General features: G+C 41.3%; 1 protein-coding gene across 2 annotated transcripts in view; it reads right to left on the bottom strand.

The window, feature by feature from the left end:
- The window catches only part of ATRN (attractin), a 163522-nt gene continuing 143814 nt past the window's right edge, over window positions 1–19708 (bottom strand). Inside the window, exons 26-29 of one of the 2 annotated variants that reach the window (XM_060079049.1) lie at window positions 19604–19682; window positions 16055–16162; window positions 10439–10557; window positions 1–4500 (exon numbers count right to left, since the gene is read on the bottom strand). In XM_060079049.1, coding sequence (XP_059935032.1) covers window positions 4173–4500; window positions 10439–10557; window positions 16055–16162; window positions 19604–19682 — 634 coding nt within the window. In that variant the 3' untranslated portion in view covers window positions 1–4172. The remainder of the gene's footprint in view (window positions 4501–10438; window positions 10558–16054; window positions 16163–19603; window positions 19683–19708) is intronic. The other variant, XM_060079046.1, reaches the window with a different exon arrangement.

The raw sequence follows: 19708 nt of genomic DNA, 5'->3' as shown, positions 1-19708 counted from the left end.
TTTTTATCAGATCTACTTTTATTTCAGAAGGAAGTTTGTATTATAGTATTTACTTTTGTTTATATACAAGTTCTTCACATTTGTGTTTAAAATGCACAGACCTCCTTTAATTCTCTTGTTCCGGCTTAAATTAGCTGTTATTTTACAATACAAAAAATACCAAAAAATTGCAGTCCTAAATGTATGTATAACATCCACAACCCCCAGCAATGAAATAGTTTACAATACTTACTCCATATTTACATGAGTGCAATAGATGCTAAATTATACATATTAACAAACTAAACCTGAATCCAAACCAAAACCCCCCAAAACAAAACCGTAAATAACTATAAAACATTTCCAGAGCCAAAATTAGTTCAACAAAACAGGCTTCACTAGTGTTTAGAATGTTTTGTGCACAAATTCAGTTACTGAAAGTCGATTCCATTATTGCCTTTAAAAGAGAAGGTGCCAGTTTTCCTCTGCACTCCCAAATCGTCTCCCTGCAGGCAAGGGTGTTTATGAATTTGGACAACTCAGGGGAAATGTCTCTTGGTGGGCCTGGCTATCTACAAACCATCATGGTGATTTTTATGGTTTGAGCCATTTGGTAAATTGGGTAAACATTTCAGGCTGAAAGCCGGTGCATGGCCTGAGGCCAGACCCTCTGCCTTCCTGGGTCTATCCTCAGGTGGCCAATTCTCACAGAAACCACAAGGAAAGGTCTCCTGGGATGACAGGTTTGAGGAGCTGGATTCTGTTGTAGTTCTGAAGAGCAGCTTTTCCATCTCAGTCACTGCTCTAGTGTTAGCTTAGGTTGTTAGTAAGTACTTAGAGAATATTTGTTGAATGAATGGATGAATGAACGAAACGTAAGGATCAAAGCTGTTAATGAAAAGGATACCACCACCCAAGGAAGTGAATCACTCCCATCCCATCTCTAAATATACTCTATTAAATAGAAGGAGCAAGATTTGCACTGAAAGATAAAATGTATTTTTCTACAGATAGCGCTCTGGTCTTTCCATTTGCCCCAGATTTCCCGGTGCGTCTCCAATCTTGCACCTCAGGCCTATTGCTGACAGTCTCTGTCCAGGGCTGCTTTTCTTCCAGGTTAGCTCAGGGAGTATGTGGTTGCCTTCTCTGTACACCTCCTCCCACACTTAGAGGTGATCCTCAGAGGGAAGCACAGACCTCTCCCCAAACAGTGTGGGAAGGGGGCAGGAGGTGGACAGGAGGCCAGGGTGAGGTTCTCCATGGGAAAACAGGAGCTATTTATCAACAAAGCAGCCACGCTCACTCCCACTCCCAGTTTTCAGTATAGTAAACTATGGTCCTGGGAAATGGTCATTAAAAATTTAGACAAAACCACAACAAAATGCAGCCCGGAAAAGCCTTTTTTGGAAAATCTGACTAAATCTACAGGTACAGTCTTGGAGTCTAAAGACTAAGAGGAGCGTTTCTCAGGACAAGATTGGTCTTCCCTGGGCACCCACAGCTCCGAGAAGCTGAAAGGAGAGTTACAATGCACTCACAGAGCCAATGACAGGGACAGAGACATTCTGGCTGCCTTCGAGTCTCTTCACACACTGCCCGCATTTTCATATGTGCACTGACAGATGATTCCTACTTTAGAAGCTATCCAATCAGTCCCAGATGCATTTGAACACGTGGGCACAATGGGGATGCCTTTCGTGGCTTTGTTATCATATCAGGGCATAACGAGAGGACTTCTCTGAACCTGGATATCCAATATATGGCACAAAAACATATTAGGTCAAACTCAGACATCATTATGTTTAATAAAAATACATTAAGATATTTTTCTGTTTTATGTACACTCCAAATGTCTGAACATTTAGACACTACTGTATAGTTATGTACAAGTGCAATATCGATGTTTTCATAACTATTTTAATTTATATACAGGCTCTGAAGTTCCACATGACTTCCTCTTGATAACTGACTCTAAGCTGAGTGCCTCCTTCTCCTGCCACCCCCTTCCTCTGGCCCAAGCCTGGAAGAAGCTCTTTGCTACTGGCTGCAAAGGAGAAGCAGGTGGATTCAGTTGTTTCTCCACTGTTGGAGCAGAATTAAACTTCACTTGCTCCTTCCTTCCTTTTAAAAAATAAACATTATCTTTTAGAAAAAAGAAAATAACCAGGTGGCTATGGGACATGGTGCTTATTATTTCAAGGCATGGGACTACCATGGGGAGGAGGCTTCTTTGCCAAGGAAACACTAGTCCTTTGAACAACCAAGGACTTCCCTTGTGGGAGGGTCCTCTCCAGTGGCCTTTTGGTAATCACAGGGGTGAAGGGCCAGTCCCCAGCAGGCTCTCTGCGGGTACTGTGATCTGGGGCAGGGACGTGGGGAGCTCGTAAGAGGAGGGGTCTTTTCCAGAACCATCTGCTCTTTAACAATAATGTGAAAAAGCAGCATTTTGAGAGGCAAGTCTCAAAGTAGAGGTGTTTTGTGCATCAGACAGTGTTTTATGGTTCAACATCCTTGAAAACATCTTTCCAGGCAATTCTTCATGGGAGTGGGGTTAGTGTTGGGGAAGAGGTCATACTCCTCTCTAGGCACTGCATATAAAGGTGAAATGCCGCAGTTTTTGCTCTTTTGAGTATTGATTTCTCCAAATTCACAAACTTGAGCATTGTTGTCTAAAGGTCTACGCCCCCAGGGTAATGCCATAGAACACTGGGTTTTGAAGCAGAAGAGAGACCTTGGGAGGCTGCTGCATAATGCCAGAATACAGAGCACCATGGACGGGGACAACACACCATCCAGGCAGTGCCCTGGGGTGAAGAGCAGGTACTGGCCTACTCCACTTCAATTTGGTCACTACTTCAATTTGGTCACTTTTCATTTGGCATAGTTTTTTCCCCTTGTCGATTTTTCCCATGTGCTTTTCATCCTTATAGTTCACTGCCCTCCCCACAGCTACCCGATGGGTCTGGGAGGGAGCATGGGAGGCCTGAGCCCCTCCTGGGGAGGAGGGGAAAGAGGGCAAACAGCTTCAGGTCCTCCTCCAGGCTTTGGGCAGGTTCTGCCCGACAACAGGAGACCGACCCTCTGCTGGTAATCCACCTGAGCCTGAGAATGAAGAATGACTCACCAGCTCAAGCAGACTACAGGAACAAAGAGTTACCCTTTGATTAAGGGGTCCCAAGTGCTGTCATGCTCTTTTCGGCTCAAGAGAGACATGTAACATGAGTGAGCCCCTCCCTCTGTGGTGCCTTGGCAGGAGCACCCAGAAGGGCTGAAGCAAACATAAGGCCTAGAGTGACCTGGGGCAAGGAGGCATGTGGGAACATGCCTTATTTAGTGTCCTTTTTGACAACAAAAACAGGAGCTTTGACAGTTAGGTCATTTCTGTTTTCCTCTCAATCCCTGCTGCTACGTTAAATGTTTCTCGGGGTGAGAAAATTGTTTCCTGGCGGCAACTGAGGTTTTAGAAAAAGAGCAGATTGCCAATGATAGCTATTTAAGTTTTATAAGAATGGAGCAATGCAATTATGTAAAAACTTATGCTTACTAACTTTCCAACTGCTAGATCTATTTAAAGTCTAGGCACTTAGTGTGTGTGTGTATGAGTGTATGAGTGTGTGTGTGTGAGAGAGACAAAGACAGAGACAGAGAGACAGAGAGAGGTAAAGAGGAAGTGAAGGAGAGAGAGGGAGGGAAAGAGAAAGAGAGGAGAGAGAGAGAGAACTTCAAATGGATTCAGACTAAATTAATCAAGTTGCTACAGAAACTACCCATTATATCAGCTGGCATTCCAAGTAACACTGCTGACCTTGACATTTAAAATAGCCTCTTCTATCTTATGATTCAAAAGAGATGGACCATTATTAATTCTCAACTAGAAAAAAAGTTACTCCCTGAAAGAGAGATATTTGCCTAAATCGTGCAAGAATAAATAGCACATCTTTTAAAAAAGATAGCAGGCTTCAGATGAAAACAAGTTAATTCATCTGATTAGTTTTTAAAAGACCATGTTCAAGAATGACTGATGACAAATGTCTACTTGTAAACACTACATCTTTGTTTTTTGCACGGTTGAGACAGTCCCAAGAACAGTTCTCCACACGTGAACCTGAGTGTCACTCCTAGCTCTCTCACTCGCTCTCCACTGGCCTCCTCCAGCAACAACTGGATCACCCCTGGACCTGTAACTAAATCAATTATTTCCTATATGAAAGTAAAAGGTTAGATGCTGGAGCACAGATGGGAGAAACTGTCAAAGAAAGCTTGTGAACATGCAGATGAGGTGGATGTTTCGAGAGTTTCCAGTCTTCTGCCCTGCACAGTGTCTCCCTGCCTGCTCCCTCTCTGCAGATGGCTCTGGCACACCACTCCTTGCTCACAGGGAGTCCTGGCCCCAGCATCAAATGCAGGTCCCAGGCTGTGCAGGGGGCTGCTGTTTCCGGTTTCTCACCGCTCCTGACTTCTCTTTGTATACTATTGGCATCTGCTGAGAAATGTCCACCAGGGCGCTGGCCACTGCGAGACCTTGGGAGAACCCACAGAGGGAACACATGTTAAGGAACAGCTTGCTTTTATTAAAAAATAATTTTAAAAATTTCTTTTTACACTCACATGGTGCAATAAATAAATAAAGTACATACATGGGAAAAATCTTACCTCTAACCTGTGTCTCCCTCCATATTCCCCCCTTCCATCAGAGTAACTTCTTTCATCAGTTTGTATATATTCTTCAGGGTTTATTTGTATAACTACAAATACATATTCTCCTCCACCCCCATTTTTACACAAAAGGAACCTTACTTTTCAGCAGATCAACTAAGCAAAGTGCTCTGCCCGTGGTGGGAGCATCTAAATAAGACTGCAGACATGCTTTAAGCACTAAGTTTCTCCTGTCTTTTTCTCCAAGAAAAAGCTGCACTCTTTTTGATGAAATTCAGATTCATTCCACATTGCCCAGCTAGCACTAGTTATTTTGATATCTACGCCATGATAAGGGTTAGGATAGACTCTGGGGCCAGACTTTGGAATAAGCAAGGTTCTTTGACTTCCCTGTACCTCAGTTTCCTCTTTTGTAAATGGGGAACAGCACAGGGCTTGTGTGAGAAGTCAATGAGTGAACTGATGTAAAGTCTTAGAATGGTACCTGGCTTATCACCCCACCACCTCCACTACCACCTTTGCTTTGGGGACTAGTGGGTCCATTCTCCTTTTTGTATTGGTAATTGATTAACTTGATGTTCATTAGGGAAGGCACAGTCCTGAGGGAGTTGGATTCCTGTGCATGGGAAAAAGCCAGACAGGCTCAGAGCCCTGCTGAGGCCCCCAGGAGCCATGCTAGAGGAGCTTCTTACTCCACCTCACTGAGCCTATAAAATGGGGGAGGGGGGAAGCTTTTAAGTGCCAGGTTTAGTACCTGGCATGGAGTGGGGGAATCCACACCAGTGACCACTGTTATAGCAAAGACAGAGCCAGGTGCTTCGGGAGTCCAGAGAAGGGCACCATTTAAAGTGGGGGGTAGATCCTAGTTACAGCAATCAGATGAGAAAAGGAAAGAAAAGGCATCCAAATTGGAAGGGAAGAAGTCAAAGTGTCACTATTTGCACATGCCATGATACTATATATAGGAAACCCTAAAGTCTCCACCAAAAAACTATTAGAACTAATAAATGAATTCAGTAAAGTTGCAGGAGACAAGATTAATACACAGAAATCTGTTGCTTTTCTATACACTAATAATGAACTACCAGAAAGAGAAAGCAAGAAAATAATTCCGTTAAAATCACATCAAAAAGAGGGGCTTCCCTGGTGGCGCAGTGGTTGAGAGTCCACCTGCCGATGCAGGGGACACGGGTTCGTGCCCCAGTCCAGGAGGATCCCACATGCCGCAGAGCAGCTGGGCCTGTGAGCCATGGCCTCTGAGCCTGCACGTCTGGAGCCTGTGCTCCGCAACGGGAGAGGCCACAACAGTGAGAGGCCCGCGTATCGCAAAAAAAAAAAAAAAAAAAAAAAAGAATAAAATACCTAGGAATAAACTTAACCAAACAGGTAAAAGGGGCTTCCCTGGTGGTGCAGTGGTTAAGAATCTGCCTGCCAATGCAGGGGACACGGATTCGAGCCCTGGTCTGGGAAGATCCCACATGCCGGGGAGCAACTAAGCCCGTGCGCCACAACTACCGAGCCTGTACTCTAGAGCCCGTGAGCCACAACTACTGAGCTCACGCGTCACAACTACTGAAGCCTGTGTGCCTAGAGCCCGTGTTCTGCAATAAGAGAAGACACCACAATGAGAAGCCCACGCACTGTAATGAAGAGTAGCTCCCCCTCGCTGCAACTAGAGGAAGCCTGCGTGCAGCAACGAAGACCCAATGCAGCCAAAAATAAATAAATAAAATAAATAAAAAATTAAAAAAATTTTTAAAAGAGGTGAAAGACTTATAATCTGATTAACTACAAAACATTTATGAAGGAATTTGAAAATGATACAAAGAAATGGAAAGATATCCTGTGTTCTTGAATTGGAAGAACATTGTTAAAATGTCCATACTACCCAAAGCAATCTACAGAGTTAAGGCAATCCCTATCAAAATAAACATGACGTTTCCCACAGAACCAGAACAAATAATACTAAAATTTATATGGAATCACAAAAGAACCTGAATTGCCAAAGCAATCTCGAGAAAAAAGAATGAAGCTGGAGATATCACGCTCCGTGACTTCAGACTATACTAAAAAGCTACTACAGTAATCAAAACATCATGGTTTTCCCAAAAATACAGACACATAGATCAGTGGAACAGAATAGAGAGACCCGAAATAAACTCATGCACTTATGGTCAATTAATCTATGACAAAGGAGGCAAGAATATACAATGGAGAAAAGTCTCTTCAATAAGTGGTTCTGGGAAAACTGGACAGCTACACGCAAAAGAATGAGATTAGAACATTTCCTCACACCCTATACATAAAGACCTAAATCTAAGACCTGAAACCATAAAAATCCCAGAAGAGAACACAGGCAGAACACTCTTTGACATAAATCATAGCAAATAGTTTTTTGGATCTGTCTCTTCAGGCAAAAGAAATAAAAGCAAAAATAAACAAATGTGACCTAACCAAACTTAAAAGTTTTTGCACAGCAAAGGAAACCCTGACAAAATGAAAAGACAACCTACTGAATGGGAGAAATATTTGGAAATGATATGACCAATAAGGGGTTAATATATAATATATAAATAGCTCATAAATTCAATATCAAAAAACCAAACAACCCGATTAAAAAATAGAAGACCTGAATAGACATTTTCCCAAAGAAGACATACAGGCACCATACAGATGGCCAACAGGCACATGAAAAGTTGCTCAACATCACTAATCATAAGGAAAACGCAAATCAAAACCACAAGGAGGTATCATCTCACACCTGTCAGAATGGCTATCATCAAAAAGACCACAAATAACAAATGTCAGTGAAGATGTGGAGAAAGGGGAGCCCTACTGTTGGTAGGAATGTAAATTGGTGAAGCCACTGTGGAAAACAGTACAAAGGTTCCTCAAAACAATAAAAGTAGAACTACCATATTCCACTCCTGAGTATACTTCCAAAGAAAACAGAAATACTGATTTGAAAAGACGCATGCACCCACAATGTTCATAGCAACATTCACAGCATCATTTATAATAGCCAAGATATAGAAGCAACCTAAGTGTCCATTAACAGATGAATGGATAATGAAGATGTTTTTTACACACACACACACACACACACACACACTGGAATACTACTCAATCATAAAAAATAATGACATTCTGCCATTTGCAACAATATGAATGAACCTAGAGATTATTACGCTTAGTGAATAAGTCAGACAGAGAAGGATAAATACTCCATGTTATCACTTATATGTGGAATCTGAAAAAAGAGAACAAACAAATATATATAATGAAACAGACTCACAGATATAGAGAACAAGGTGTTGGTTACCAGTGGTGAGAGGGAAGGCAGGAGGGGCAAGACAGGGGTATGGGATTAAGAGATACAAAATTACTATGTATAAAATAAATAAGCAACAAGGATATATTGTACAGCACAGGGAAATATAACCATCATTTATTTATTTATTTATTCATTTAAAGAATGATTTTAACTGCAGGCGAATGGCTGGATGGAGGTGTGGGAGGGGGTCGGGGCTGTGATTTTAGAGGTCAAGGGTAGAAGAAGCAGACTACAGGGGAGAGATGGCAGCTGAGGTTAGATGAGAGACGTGGTAGAGTAAATGAAACAAAGTGGAAGAATGAGACTCCAGATGTAGGCCAGCAGAACTCGCCCGTGAATTATACATAGGAGGTGAGGACTGCCTAGGATGACTCTTGAGTTTCTGGCTTGAGCAACTGGCTGAATAATGAATTCCTTTACTGAGATGGAGATCAAAGGACCAACTGGTTAGAAAGAGGGCCAGCTCCATTTTGGACATTTTAGGTTTGATAAGACCTTGAGGTATCCAAGTGGACATTTCAAGTAGGCAATCGAATAACTGGGTGTGAAGCTTGGCAAGGAGGACAAGAATTAGAGATATTAACCTGGGAAAGACACTGATTACTTAATTTTTGGGAATAATAAGCTCACAATGAAAAAGAAGAAAGCCAAGGGTTTAGCAGGAGGAACCTTAAGGTGTAGAGACTGGAAAGGAGACTAGCCATTATTTTGTAATAACTTTAAAGGTAGTACAATCTATTAGAAATACTGAATCACTATGTTGTACACCTGAACCTAATATAATACTGTAAATCAACTATACTTCAATAAAAATGAATGAATGAATGAATGAAATGGGGGATACAGAAGGGGTGGCAGGGATGGCCCCACCCTTGGGGTAGCTCTCAAGCAGTGAGCAGGTCTTCATCAGGAGTCCAGGGGGTTGGGGCACATCAGGCGAAGTCTGGAGCAGGAAAGGCCACAGTGTTGCAAGCCTGTCACCACTCCCTTCCCATCCCCAGCCAGTACCTTGCCCTCAGGGAGCACCAGTCAATGTCTGCTGAGCTGGGCAGGAGATACTGCTCCAGAGCGCCAGGTTAATGGGTCATTCTGCCCTCAACATGGACAAGGCCAAGTTAGGGGCTGAACTCACAGGACTCCCTAGATGAGGGCAAGTCAAGCCATTCGCTTATGAAATGAAGACAATAAATCCTGACCTGGCCACGCCTAATGTCCTCCCTCATAAGAACACCACAGACCCAGACCTTCCGAAAGCTGAGTTGGAGTGGAGGCCTGCAGAATCATCTCAACTGAAAGTTGTCTAAAACATTCATATTGTCTGAGGCATCCCTCAGACATCCCAAAGTACTCCAAGATTAATCACAATACTTCCAAAACTATATTCCACATTTCCTTCGTGTTCAACAGTAAAAGAATGTTTATCTAAATTATGATTCAAGTATTTGATGTAGTAGTGTAAAAGATGGGTAAAACAATATATAGTAAGTTGTAAAAATGTTTATGATAGTTACATGAAAAAAGAATAATAAAAATTAGTTATACAATCATTGCAACTAAATTGCTGATAAGGGCTGGAAAGGAAACAGTGAAAATTGGTGAGTGTCGGATGGTAGAATTGTGAATAAATTTTCAAAAACTTCCTTTAGGATGTTATAATTGTTGTTTGTGCCTTATACTTAGAGTGAAAAAGAAAAAGAAATACAGTAGTGTTAGAAATACCAATTTGAGAACCACTAGCTTGAGGGAGCTAGCTGGAAGCCACGAGAGTAAGTAAGATGATTGAGGAAAAGCGTATGGAGTGAAGAGGGAGAAAGCCTACATTTAGAGGCAGAGAAAGGAAAAAGATAGTAAAGGAGCAACACAGACCCGGGGGACTGGAAACACTGGCAGCAAAGAAGGTTTGGCCGGAAGCATCAATACCACTGGCAGGCTGACGAGGCTGGGGCAGTGAGGAGATCCAGATTTTTCCCAGGAAGGAATGGTGACCTCAGGAAAGATGGGTTAGGAATACAGTGGTGATGGGATCACCTCTCCAAATCCTCACAATGACACGAGGCAGGCACTACAGGTATACCCCACTTTATTGTGCCTCACAGATACTGTGTTGTTGTTGTTTAACAAATTGAAGGTTTATGGCAACCCTGCACTGTCAGATAATAGTTAGCATTTTTAGCAATAAAGCCTTTTTAAATTAAGGATGTACCTTGTCTTTTTAGACATAATGCTATTGCACCTTAATAGGCTACAGTATAGTGTAGACAGAACTTACATGCACTGGGAAACCAAAAAATTCATGTGACTCACTTTATTGTGATGTTTGCTTTATTGACGTTTTCTGGAACCAAACCTGCAATATCTCCGAGGTCTGCCTGAATGAAATATCGCTTTTATAGCCAAGTTCTCTACAAAAGGGAAGGAGCCTTCACACATCTAAAACATAAACCTCATTTGTCAATGACCTTCATCTACTCACCTGACTGCCCAGGAGGAGGGATTCCACCGAGGCCTCGAGGGAGCCTCACAAACACAGAGAGGACAGCAGCTTTGTTGCCAAAACATGGCTCCAGGGCAATGGGCTTGGGAACAGTCTGGTGGAAGAAAACAAAGAATTACCTAAAGCAGTGTTTCTGAAGAAGCACCTTCATCAGCCTTTAGATGTGATTTTTAAAGATGCCCCTATATTAGTTGCTATTGCTATGAAACAAATCACAAACTTCGGTGCTTAAAACAGCACCTATTTATTATCTCTATTTTGTAGGTCAGAAGCCCAGGCAAGAGCTCTGTAGGGCTCTCTGCTTAGGGATATAGGTCCTATTCATGTCTTCTATCAGTTCTGGAAAAATTCTCAGCTCTATCTCACAAAGGTCTCAAGGCTCTCAGCTCTTGTCTTCAGAAGGTGGAAGTCAAGTTATCAGCTGGGTTCCACTCTTACCAGGAGGCAGGGGAAGAACCTGCTTCAAAACTCATTCAAGTTGGCAGAATCCAGTTCCTTCCAGCTCTAGGTCTAAGGTCCCCATTTCCTTGCTAGCGATCAGCCAGGGGCCACTCTTCTCTTGGAGGCCACTCACATTCCCCCCTACCTGGTCCCTCCAGCTTGAAACCAGTGATGGTGCTCAAGTTCTTCTCATGCTTCCTCTTCTCTCACCAGCCAGAGAAAGCTCTCCTTATATCTTAATATCAACTACCCTCAGACTTTAATTATTTCTGCAAAATCTCTTCAAAGCAGAACCTGGGGCTTCCCTGGTGGCGCAGTGGTTGAGAGCCCGCCTGCCGATGCAGGGGACACGGGTTCGTGCCCCGGTCCGGGAGGATCCCGCGTGCCGCGGAGCGGCTGGGCCCGTGAGCCATGGCCGCTGGGCCTGCGCGTCCGGAGCCTGTGCTCCGCAACGGGAGAAGCCACAACAGTGAGAGGCCCGCGTACCGCAAAAAAAAAAAAAAAAGCAGAACCTGGAGTAGTGTTTGATTGAATATCCATAAGACAAGAATCTTGGGAGCCATCTTTAGAATTTTGCCATCAATTTCTTCAAATTGAAGAAAATCATTTCCAGAACCACTGTGGCTACAGCACAGGGAAATGAATAGATAAGTGAAATGGCAGAAGTGGGGAAACCAGTTATGAGGCAACTGCAAAAACCTAGGTGGGAGAGGATAATGGCCTAGATCAAGGTGATAGGTAACAGTGGTGGAGGTGGTGCACAGTGGTCAGGAAATATTTTTGAAGATAAAGTCAAAAAGATTTGCTGATGGACTGGCTATCCAATGAGGATGAGAGCAAGGACGAGTCAAGGATGATTTTGGCCTGAGCAACTAGGATGATGAATTGGGGAAGTTATGCCAGAGGAGCAGGTATGGGGAACAGTATTTAGAACTAAATTTTGAACACGTTAAATTTGCTAAGATGCTTATTAAGACATCCAAGTGGGAACACTGAGCAAGCAATTTGATATATGAGTTGGATACTCACAGGAGAGGTTTGAGTGGAGAGGTTTAAACATCATGGTGTTTAAATCCATGATGGATAAGATCACTGCTATGGTCTGAATATTTGTGTACTCCCAAAATTCATATGCTAGGGCTTCCCTGATGGCGCAGTGGTTGAGAGTCCGCCTGCCAATGCAGGGGACACAGGTTCGTGCCCCGGTCCGGGAGGATCCCACATGCTGCGTAGCGGCTGGGCCTGTGAGCCATGGCTGTTGGGCCTGCGCGTCCGGAGCCTGTGCTCCGCGACGGGAGGGGCCACAGCAGTGAGAGGGCCCTGTACTGGAAAAAAAAAAAATTCATATGCTAAATTTTTTTGGGGGGCTGAGCTGGGTCTTCGTTGCTGTGCGTGGGATTTCTCTAGTTGCAATGAGCCGGGGCTACTCTTCAATGTGGTGCGTGGGCTTCTCATTATGGTGGCTTCTCTTGTTGCGGAGAATGGGCTCTAGGCGCACGGGCTTCAGTAGTTGCAGCACGTGGGCTCAGTAGTTGCGGCACGCAGGCCCGAGAGCAGGCGGGCTTTGGTAGTTGTGGTACGTGGGCTCCACAGTTGTGGTGCATGGGCTTAGCTGCTCCGTGGCATGTGGGATGTTCCCAGGCCAGGGATCGAACCTGTGTCCCCTGCACTGGCAGGTGGATTCTTAACCACTGAGCCACCAGGGAAGTCCCATATGTTAAATTATAATACCCAATGTGATAATATTTGGAAGTAGGGCCTTTGGGAGATGATTAGGTCATGAGGGCACAGCCCTCATGAATGGCATTAGTGCCCTTAGAAAAGAGACCCTGAGAGCTCCCTCACCCCTCCTACCATGTAAAATTACAGCTAGAGGGAATTCCCTGGCGGTCCAGTGGTTAGGACTCTGCACTTTCACTGTCAAGGGCCCAGGTTCAATCCCTGATCGGGGAACTAAGATCCCATGGTGCAAGCTGCATGGTGTGGCCAAAAAAAAAAAAAAAAAAGATTACAGCTAGAAGTCACTATCTGTGAACCAGAAAGCAAGCCTTCCCCAGACACCTAATCTGCCAGCACCTTGATCTTGGATTTCCCAGCCTCCAGAACTGTGAGAAATTAATTTCCATTATTTATAAGCCACCCAGTCTCTGATACTTTTTATAGCACCCTGAACAGACTAAGAAAATCACCCATGGTGTAGGTGTAAAAGATGTGAGAAGAGGCGCAAAGACTGAGCCTGAGATGGCCACGACTGTTAAAAGATGTTGGGAGATGAAGAGGGTTGAACGAAGAATACAGAGCACAGAACAGCCAGAAGGTGTGTGGTGTCCTGACAGGGAAGTCAAGACAGCATTTTAAGGAGCAGCCGGCTGTGCCGTATGCTGCTGACGTGTGACACAGGGTGTCACTCAGGCTTGTCTATTCTTCTCAATCCCACAAATTATCACTATTTTATCAGGACGTTTGCTTAGATTTAGGCACATGGTTACCATCTGATTTACTCACTATTCCCTCTTATTCCACCCTCCTGGGGTAATTTCCCTCCTCTCTAGCACATCCTTTACACATTTCTTTTATACACGTCTGTTGGTGGCAAGCGCTCGGTTTTTCCCATAATCTGAGGATATCTTTATTTTATCCTTGTTCTTGGAAGGTAGTTACTGGGTACACTATCCTAGGTTGGCAGTTTTTCTCTTTCAATACTTTGAAGACATTCTTCTTCTTTCTTGTAGCTCCTGAGAAGTCAGTCAGCTGTCTCACTCTGTCATTCCTTTGTAGGTGATCTTTTTTTCCCCAGTTATTTTTTAATGTGGTGAAATGCACATAACAAAATTTACTATCTTAACCATTTTTAGGTATACAGTTCAGTGGTATTAAGTACATTTATATTGTTGTACAACCATCACGACCATCCATCTCCAGAACTCCTTCATCTTGGAAAACTGAAACTCTATACCCATTAAACGGCAACTCCCCATTCCTTCCTCTCCCAAGACCCTGGCAACTACCATTCTATTTTCTGTCTCTATGCAGTTGACTACTCAAGGTACCTTATATAAGTGAAATCATACAATGTTTGTCTTTTCGTGACTGGCTTTCACTTAGCATAATGTCTTCAAGGTTCACCTATGTTCATCTATGTAGCATTGGTCAGACTTTCTTTCCTTTTTAAGGCTGAGTAATATTCCATTGTATATATATATACCACATTCTGTTTATCCATTCATACCTCAATGGACACATAGGTTGGTTCCAACTTCTAGCTACTGTGAATAAAGCTGCTATGCACATGGTGTACCTTCAAGACCCTGCTTTCAATTCTTTTGGGTATATACCCAGAAATAGAATTGCTAGATCATACAATAATTCTATTTTTATTTTTTTGAGGAAGAGAAATACTGTTTTCCACAGCAGCTGCATCATTTTCATTCCCACTAAGAGTACACAAGGCTTCCAATTTCTCCATGTTGTAGTGATCTTTTTTTGTTCTGGCTAATTTTAAGACATTCTCTTTGTCTTTGGAGTTCTACAGTTTCACTATGATAAACCCAACTGTAGTTTTCTTTCTCCCCTGCCTTCCCTCTGCTTTCTTTCCTTACTCCTGCTTACAATATGTTTTGCTAGAATCTGTATAATCATGTCTTCCATCAGTTCTGGAAAATTCTCAGCTCTTTGAATATTGCCTCTCCTCCATTCATTTGTTCTGGGACTGTGATAATATATATGTAAAGTTTTCTCATTCTATCCTCCATATTCTCATTATCTGTCATATTTTCCATCTCCTTGTCTCTCTGTTCTGCAGCCTGTGTAGTTTCTTCAGAGTCATCTTCCAGCTCAAAAGCTCTCTCCTTACTTGTGTCTGATGTGCTGTTTAACATGTAAACTGAATTATTTAAAAAAATTTCAACTACTGTATTTTCCATTTCTAACAGTTCCATTTGGTTCTTTTTCAGGTGTGATTGGCCATTCTTGACTCTCATGGCTTCCTCATCTTTATGATTCTATCTTTCGTTTCTTTAAACATTTCATACAGAGCTATATTATATTCATTAGATGTCAATTCTGTTGTTTCTGCTGACTCTTTTTTTTTTTTTTTTTTGCGGTACGCGGGCCTCTCACTGTTGTGGCCTCTCCCGTTGTGGAGCACAGGCTCCGGACGTGCAGGCTCAGCGGCCATGGCTCACGGGCCCAGCTGCTCTGCGGCATGTGGGATCTTCCCAAACTGGGGCACGAACCTGTGTCGCCTGCATCGGCAGGCGAACTCTCAACCACTGCGCCACCAGGGAAGCCCTCTGCTGACTCTTATTCATGGCTTTTCTCTTTTGTCCTTGGTGATCACTGATTCCTTGGTCTTAAATCTATGGGAGTTCTACATGGCTCAATTGGGTGTGTTTTCCCTCAGACAGGATCTGCATCTACTTCAGCTGTGAGATGTGGTGTGTTACCAGTTTAGAACCACTTTAGACCACGCATGGCTCTGGTTTTGGTTCATGGTTTGTTCTTTTTGGGAGGAGGAAAAGGAGAGTGGTCCCTGGAAATCTCACATACTTCCTGTAAGCTCAGTAATGCTTTAATAAGTATGTTAGGACATATAGGTTTTATATATATATATATAAAATATATATATACACATACATACACATATGTATATACGTGTGTATACATATCTCCATGAACATATAGCTGTTTCCCAAGAGTATCTGAAATATTTCATCATTTTGTTAAAAGAGAAAGTCTTATCATTTTCTTCATCATGGTGGGAGGGGTCAGAATTATTTATTTTGACTACAGAATTCATAGTCAATCATGATTTTTCCCCTTTTAAAAAATCCCCCAAAATACTTATAAGGAGCAATGGTTCAATTTAGCTATTTTCAAGTTTTCAAGTATTACACCACAGAAAACTTATAAGAATATCAGACAAGTTATTTACATTTTAAAATTCCCTGAATATGAGACTGCTTAACAACATGAATCAAAGATTAGAAAATGAAAGCAAAAGAATACCTGACACCTTCAGTGTGTGGACTTACTGTTAAGAAGAAAGAAGAGGCAACAGAATAAGGCTCTTGCTCTCTCTGGTTCCCCAGACTTAGAAGCATGAGTTTTGATAAGTTAAGTTATAGGGACTTTTGAAATTACAATCTCACCTTTATACTCCCCCCAATAAGATCAGGAGGCTCTTCATCTGTTTCCAAGGCAACATTTACAGAGGCAAAGGGACGACTGGCCATCTGCTGCATCTCTCGAAGAAGTTGCTGATAAGTAATACAGCAATCATTAATGCAAAGAGTACTGAGGGGATTTTATTAGAGAATACTACATATTAAAAATACCTCATCCTCCCTGATTCAAACAAATCAAATTCAAAACGGTATTTTTGAGACAGCTGGGGAAAACTGGACATGGACCAGGTATTAACATTTTAATTTTGTTGGCTGTGATGACAGTATTGTTATATTAAAGAAAAAGTCCTCATCTGTTAGAGATACATACTAATGTACTGATGAATATAATGCTATGATGCCTGCTTGTTAAACACATAAAATAAATTATCCTATCTCCTTATATTTTTATTACTAGATTAAAGCCAGGCTTTCTTTTTTCCTGCTGAAATTTGAACCAAGTATTTACACAGCAACAAAAACTATCCTTTGTTACACAGTAGATAGGAACTGAAAGAGCTCTTTATGCAGAGAGGTGGTATAAGCTAAACACAAAAAACCATGAAGTTTTGCAGAGCACAGGGACAACTAGGGGCTCTGGATTTAGGGAGGCTTGGATATGAATACCTGCTTCAACACTCTCCAGCTGTGTGACTTTAAAAAAGGTGTTTAAAGTCTCTGGGCTTCAGTTCCCTCCTCTCTGAAATGGGTTTTTAATCCCATAAAAGTATCAATGAGATGCTTTAACTAGCACAGTGCCTAGCACATGGCGTGTGGTCAATCATATATCATTAGGGATATCAGAAATCTGGGCATGTCACTGAAGCTCTGAGGTCATGCTATGGAAGACAATGAGGCCCTACCTCAACCTCAACCACTCCCTTGGAACTATTGTAGGAGACAGAATCTTGGGCTGGATAGATCATGGCTCTGTTTTAGAAGGGCATTTTTATATTAAACATTGTGTTAACATGTCAATAATCACATTCCTACATCTCACAAAGCTATTGGTCCATTTACTCAACAAATACATATAACAACAACCCTCCTCTGGGTTCTCTGCTATTCTAAGTGTGGAGTCACAGTGAGACAGAGTGCCTACCCGCCTCCAGTTCCAAGTCTAGTTCCTTTATGACAAGTGCAGGAGATAATGTGAGTAAAGGCACTTAAAACAGGGCCTGGTATGTAGCAACGACTTAAGCAGTATTAGCTGCTATTATTTTTGTTATAAAAAATATCACATCACTTTTCTACAGTTCTGAGAGGGATAAATCATGAATGATATTTTAGAAAAGATAAAATATATTTTGAATGGTCAGGTTCACAGTAACAAAGAAACTTTAAGTCACAAAGGTAAAAGCTTAGTTTATTGGTTGATCAACTGTGTAATAAGCATACTTTTTTGGGGGAAAACCTCTTCCCTACAAGGTGTTCATCTTATTTTCTTTCACGTACACTGCAAATATTTTCCAGTTGGTTGTTTGTCTTCTATGTTATTCATTTGTTTACTTTTTATATACTTAAGTAGTAATTTTATGCAGGTAAATCTATATGACATTTTAATCATCTTATATGAAAATAATAATTTTGTTCCCTTTCCAAAAGTAACAAAACTTCTTATTTCTCTTTCTCTTAGTGCAGAGTCTAGAATACCCAGAACAAAAGTAAGTGAGTATGGGGACAACTTTGTGATTAGAAACATGGTCTGTGAAGACAGAAGTCCTAAGTTTAAAGCCCAGTTTGGTGTCTTTATTGTAACTGTGTGGTGATAGGTAAGTTACTTTGCCTCTCTGAGCCTCAGTTCCTCTATTTGTGAAACAGGACTAATGTCACTAACTATTTTATAGGGTTGTTGTGAGGATTAAATTAGTTAATCTACATAAAACCTCTTACAAAACAGTGCCTACAATTTAGAAATGCTCAAATGTTAGTTCTTAATATGACTAACTTGTCTGGATTTGATTAGGTACAACCTCTACTGTTTTTTCATCATGGGTGATGTTGGTTATCTGGTTATTCTTCAAAGTGTTGAGGAGGTATTATTTTTGAGTTTACTAAGAGTTTTGTTTTTAAACTAGGAATGAGTGTTAATATCAATAAATGACTAAATGATTACTTGGTCACTATTGAAAATTTAGGTTTTATTTTTTTACCCACTGATATAACATATCCTAGTAGGTTTTCTGGTATGAAATGATCCCTTTTCTACACTGGTAAACTAGACTGCTGCATGTACAGTCATTATACAACTGGTCTTTACTTTTTGGTGCTACATTTCTTAGGTTTTGGTTTCAAGGTTTCTAAGTATAAAATGTATCAGGATTCTTTTAAGCTTCCCACCTTTTCCTTTACCCTGGAACTGTTTATATATTTTGGAAATAATTAATTCTCATAAGCACCCAAGAAGGAATAGACTATTATTATCTCCATAAGCTCATCTCAAATTGAAACTCCCTGGGTCTAATACCCTTTGTGGAGAGAGTAATATTTTGACCAGTTTTTGATTCCTTCCTTGGTACTAGTTTATATGGCTTCTCACTTTTTTATTACACATTTGGATAACATATTTTTTCAGAATACTGTACTATTTGTTGAGATTTTAAAATATCTTAGTAATAGAGCTATTAAAAAGAAAAAAAAACCTCTGAATACATTATCTACTGAATTTTTAAAATCATAATAAAGAGGGTGTAACACTACCTCTATGATAACATCACCTTTACATGGGTCAGAAAAGGTGTCATGGCCCCCAGGAAGAGACTCATATCCTGAAGCCTATCTTAACCCCATTACTGACACTAATGTTCTATGAACAGTGCTGCATGCTTGTGAATTTTGATTTTAGATATTTCTGTTCTCCTCTAAGTCTTGTCTATAGATCATGTTTTATATAGAAAACCAAAGAGCACAAAGTCTAGATCTTAGTGCACTTCTATTTAGCAACAATGCAATAGACATGATGACTAAAAGGCAGAGTAAATACACAAGTGAAAGTTGCAATAAACAGTTTTTGTGTTGTAATTTTTCATCAAGTTTATTTATTTGATTTGCCAATTATAAATATTTGCTGGACTTATTAATATTACTTTTGGAATGGAGCTCTGGAAATAAATCAACACTCATTAATAAACAGAACTCAAGCAAATACTTAATTAGACACACATTTGTCTTTCCTTGAACAATGAGAAACTTTTGATATTTTACTCTCATCCTCATGAAAGGCTCCTGTAAAGGCTCTGCTACTAAGCCTTCAGATCTCCAGCCTGAGTTAAGGAACCAGCTTTTGGTAGGAAGGATAAAGTTGACACCTGTAAGTCAATATGATTATTAGTTTCCTTTTAGAAAGTTAAAACCATGTGGTGCAGAATGAACTATGGCTTATATAGCACTGATTGAAGTCTACTGACCATACATTACTCTCTCTATAGATATATCCATCAATTATCACTAAATAGCAAAACTGACTTGCTTAAGGGAAATACGAAGGAAAAAGCTCTTACAGGGATTCATTAATCTTTAACCACTGAGGCTTACCTCTCTACGTCTGGAAGCCCAACAACTTTGTTTGATCTTCCAAACCACAGCAGCCACCAGGAGCAAAGAGAGGAAACAACTGTGAGAAAGGAAAGTACTGAGTTA

This window comes from Mesoplodon densirostris, chromosome 16, assembly GCF_025265405.1.
Source record: "Mesoplodon densirostris isolate mMesDen1 chromosome 16, mMesDen1 primary haplotype, whole genome shotgun sequence".
Lineage (NCBI taxonomy): Eukaryota > Metazoa > Chordata > Mammalia > Artiodactyla > Ziphiidae > Mesoplodon > Mesoplodon densirostris.
Note: the sequence above shows the minus strand (reverse complement) of the source record. Positions and strands in the feature narration are given on the sequence as shown.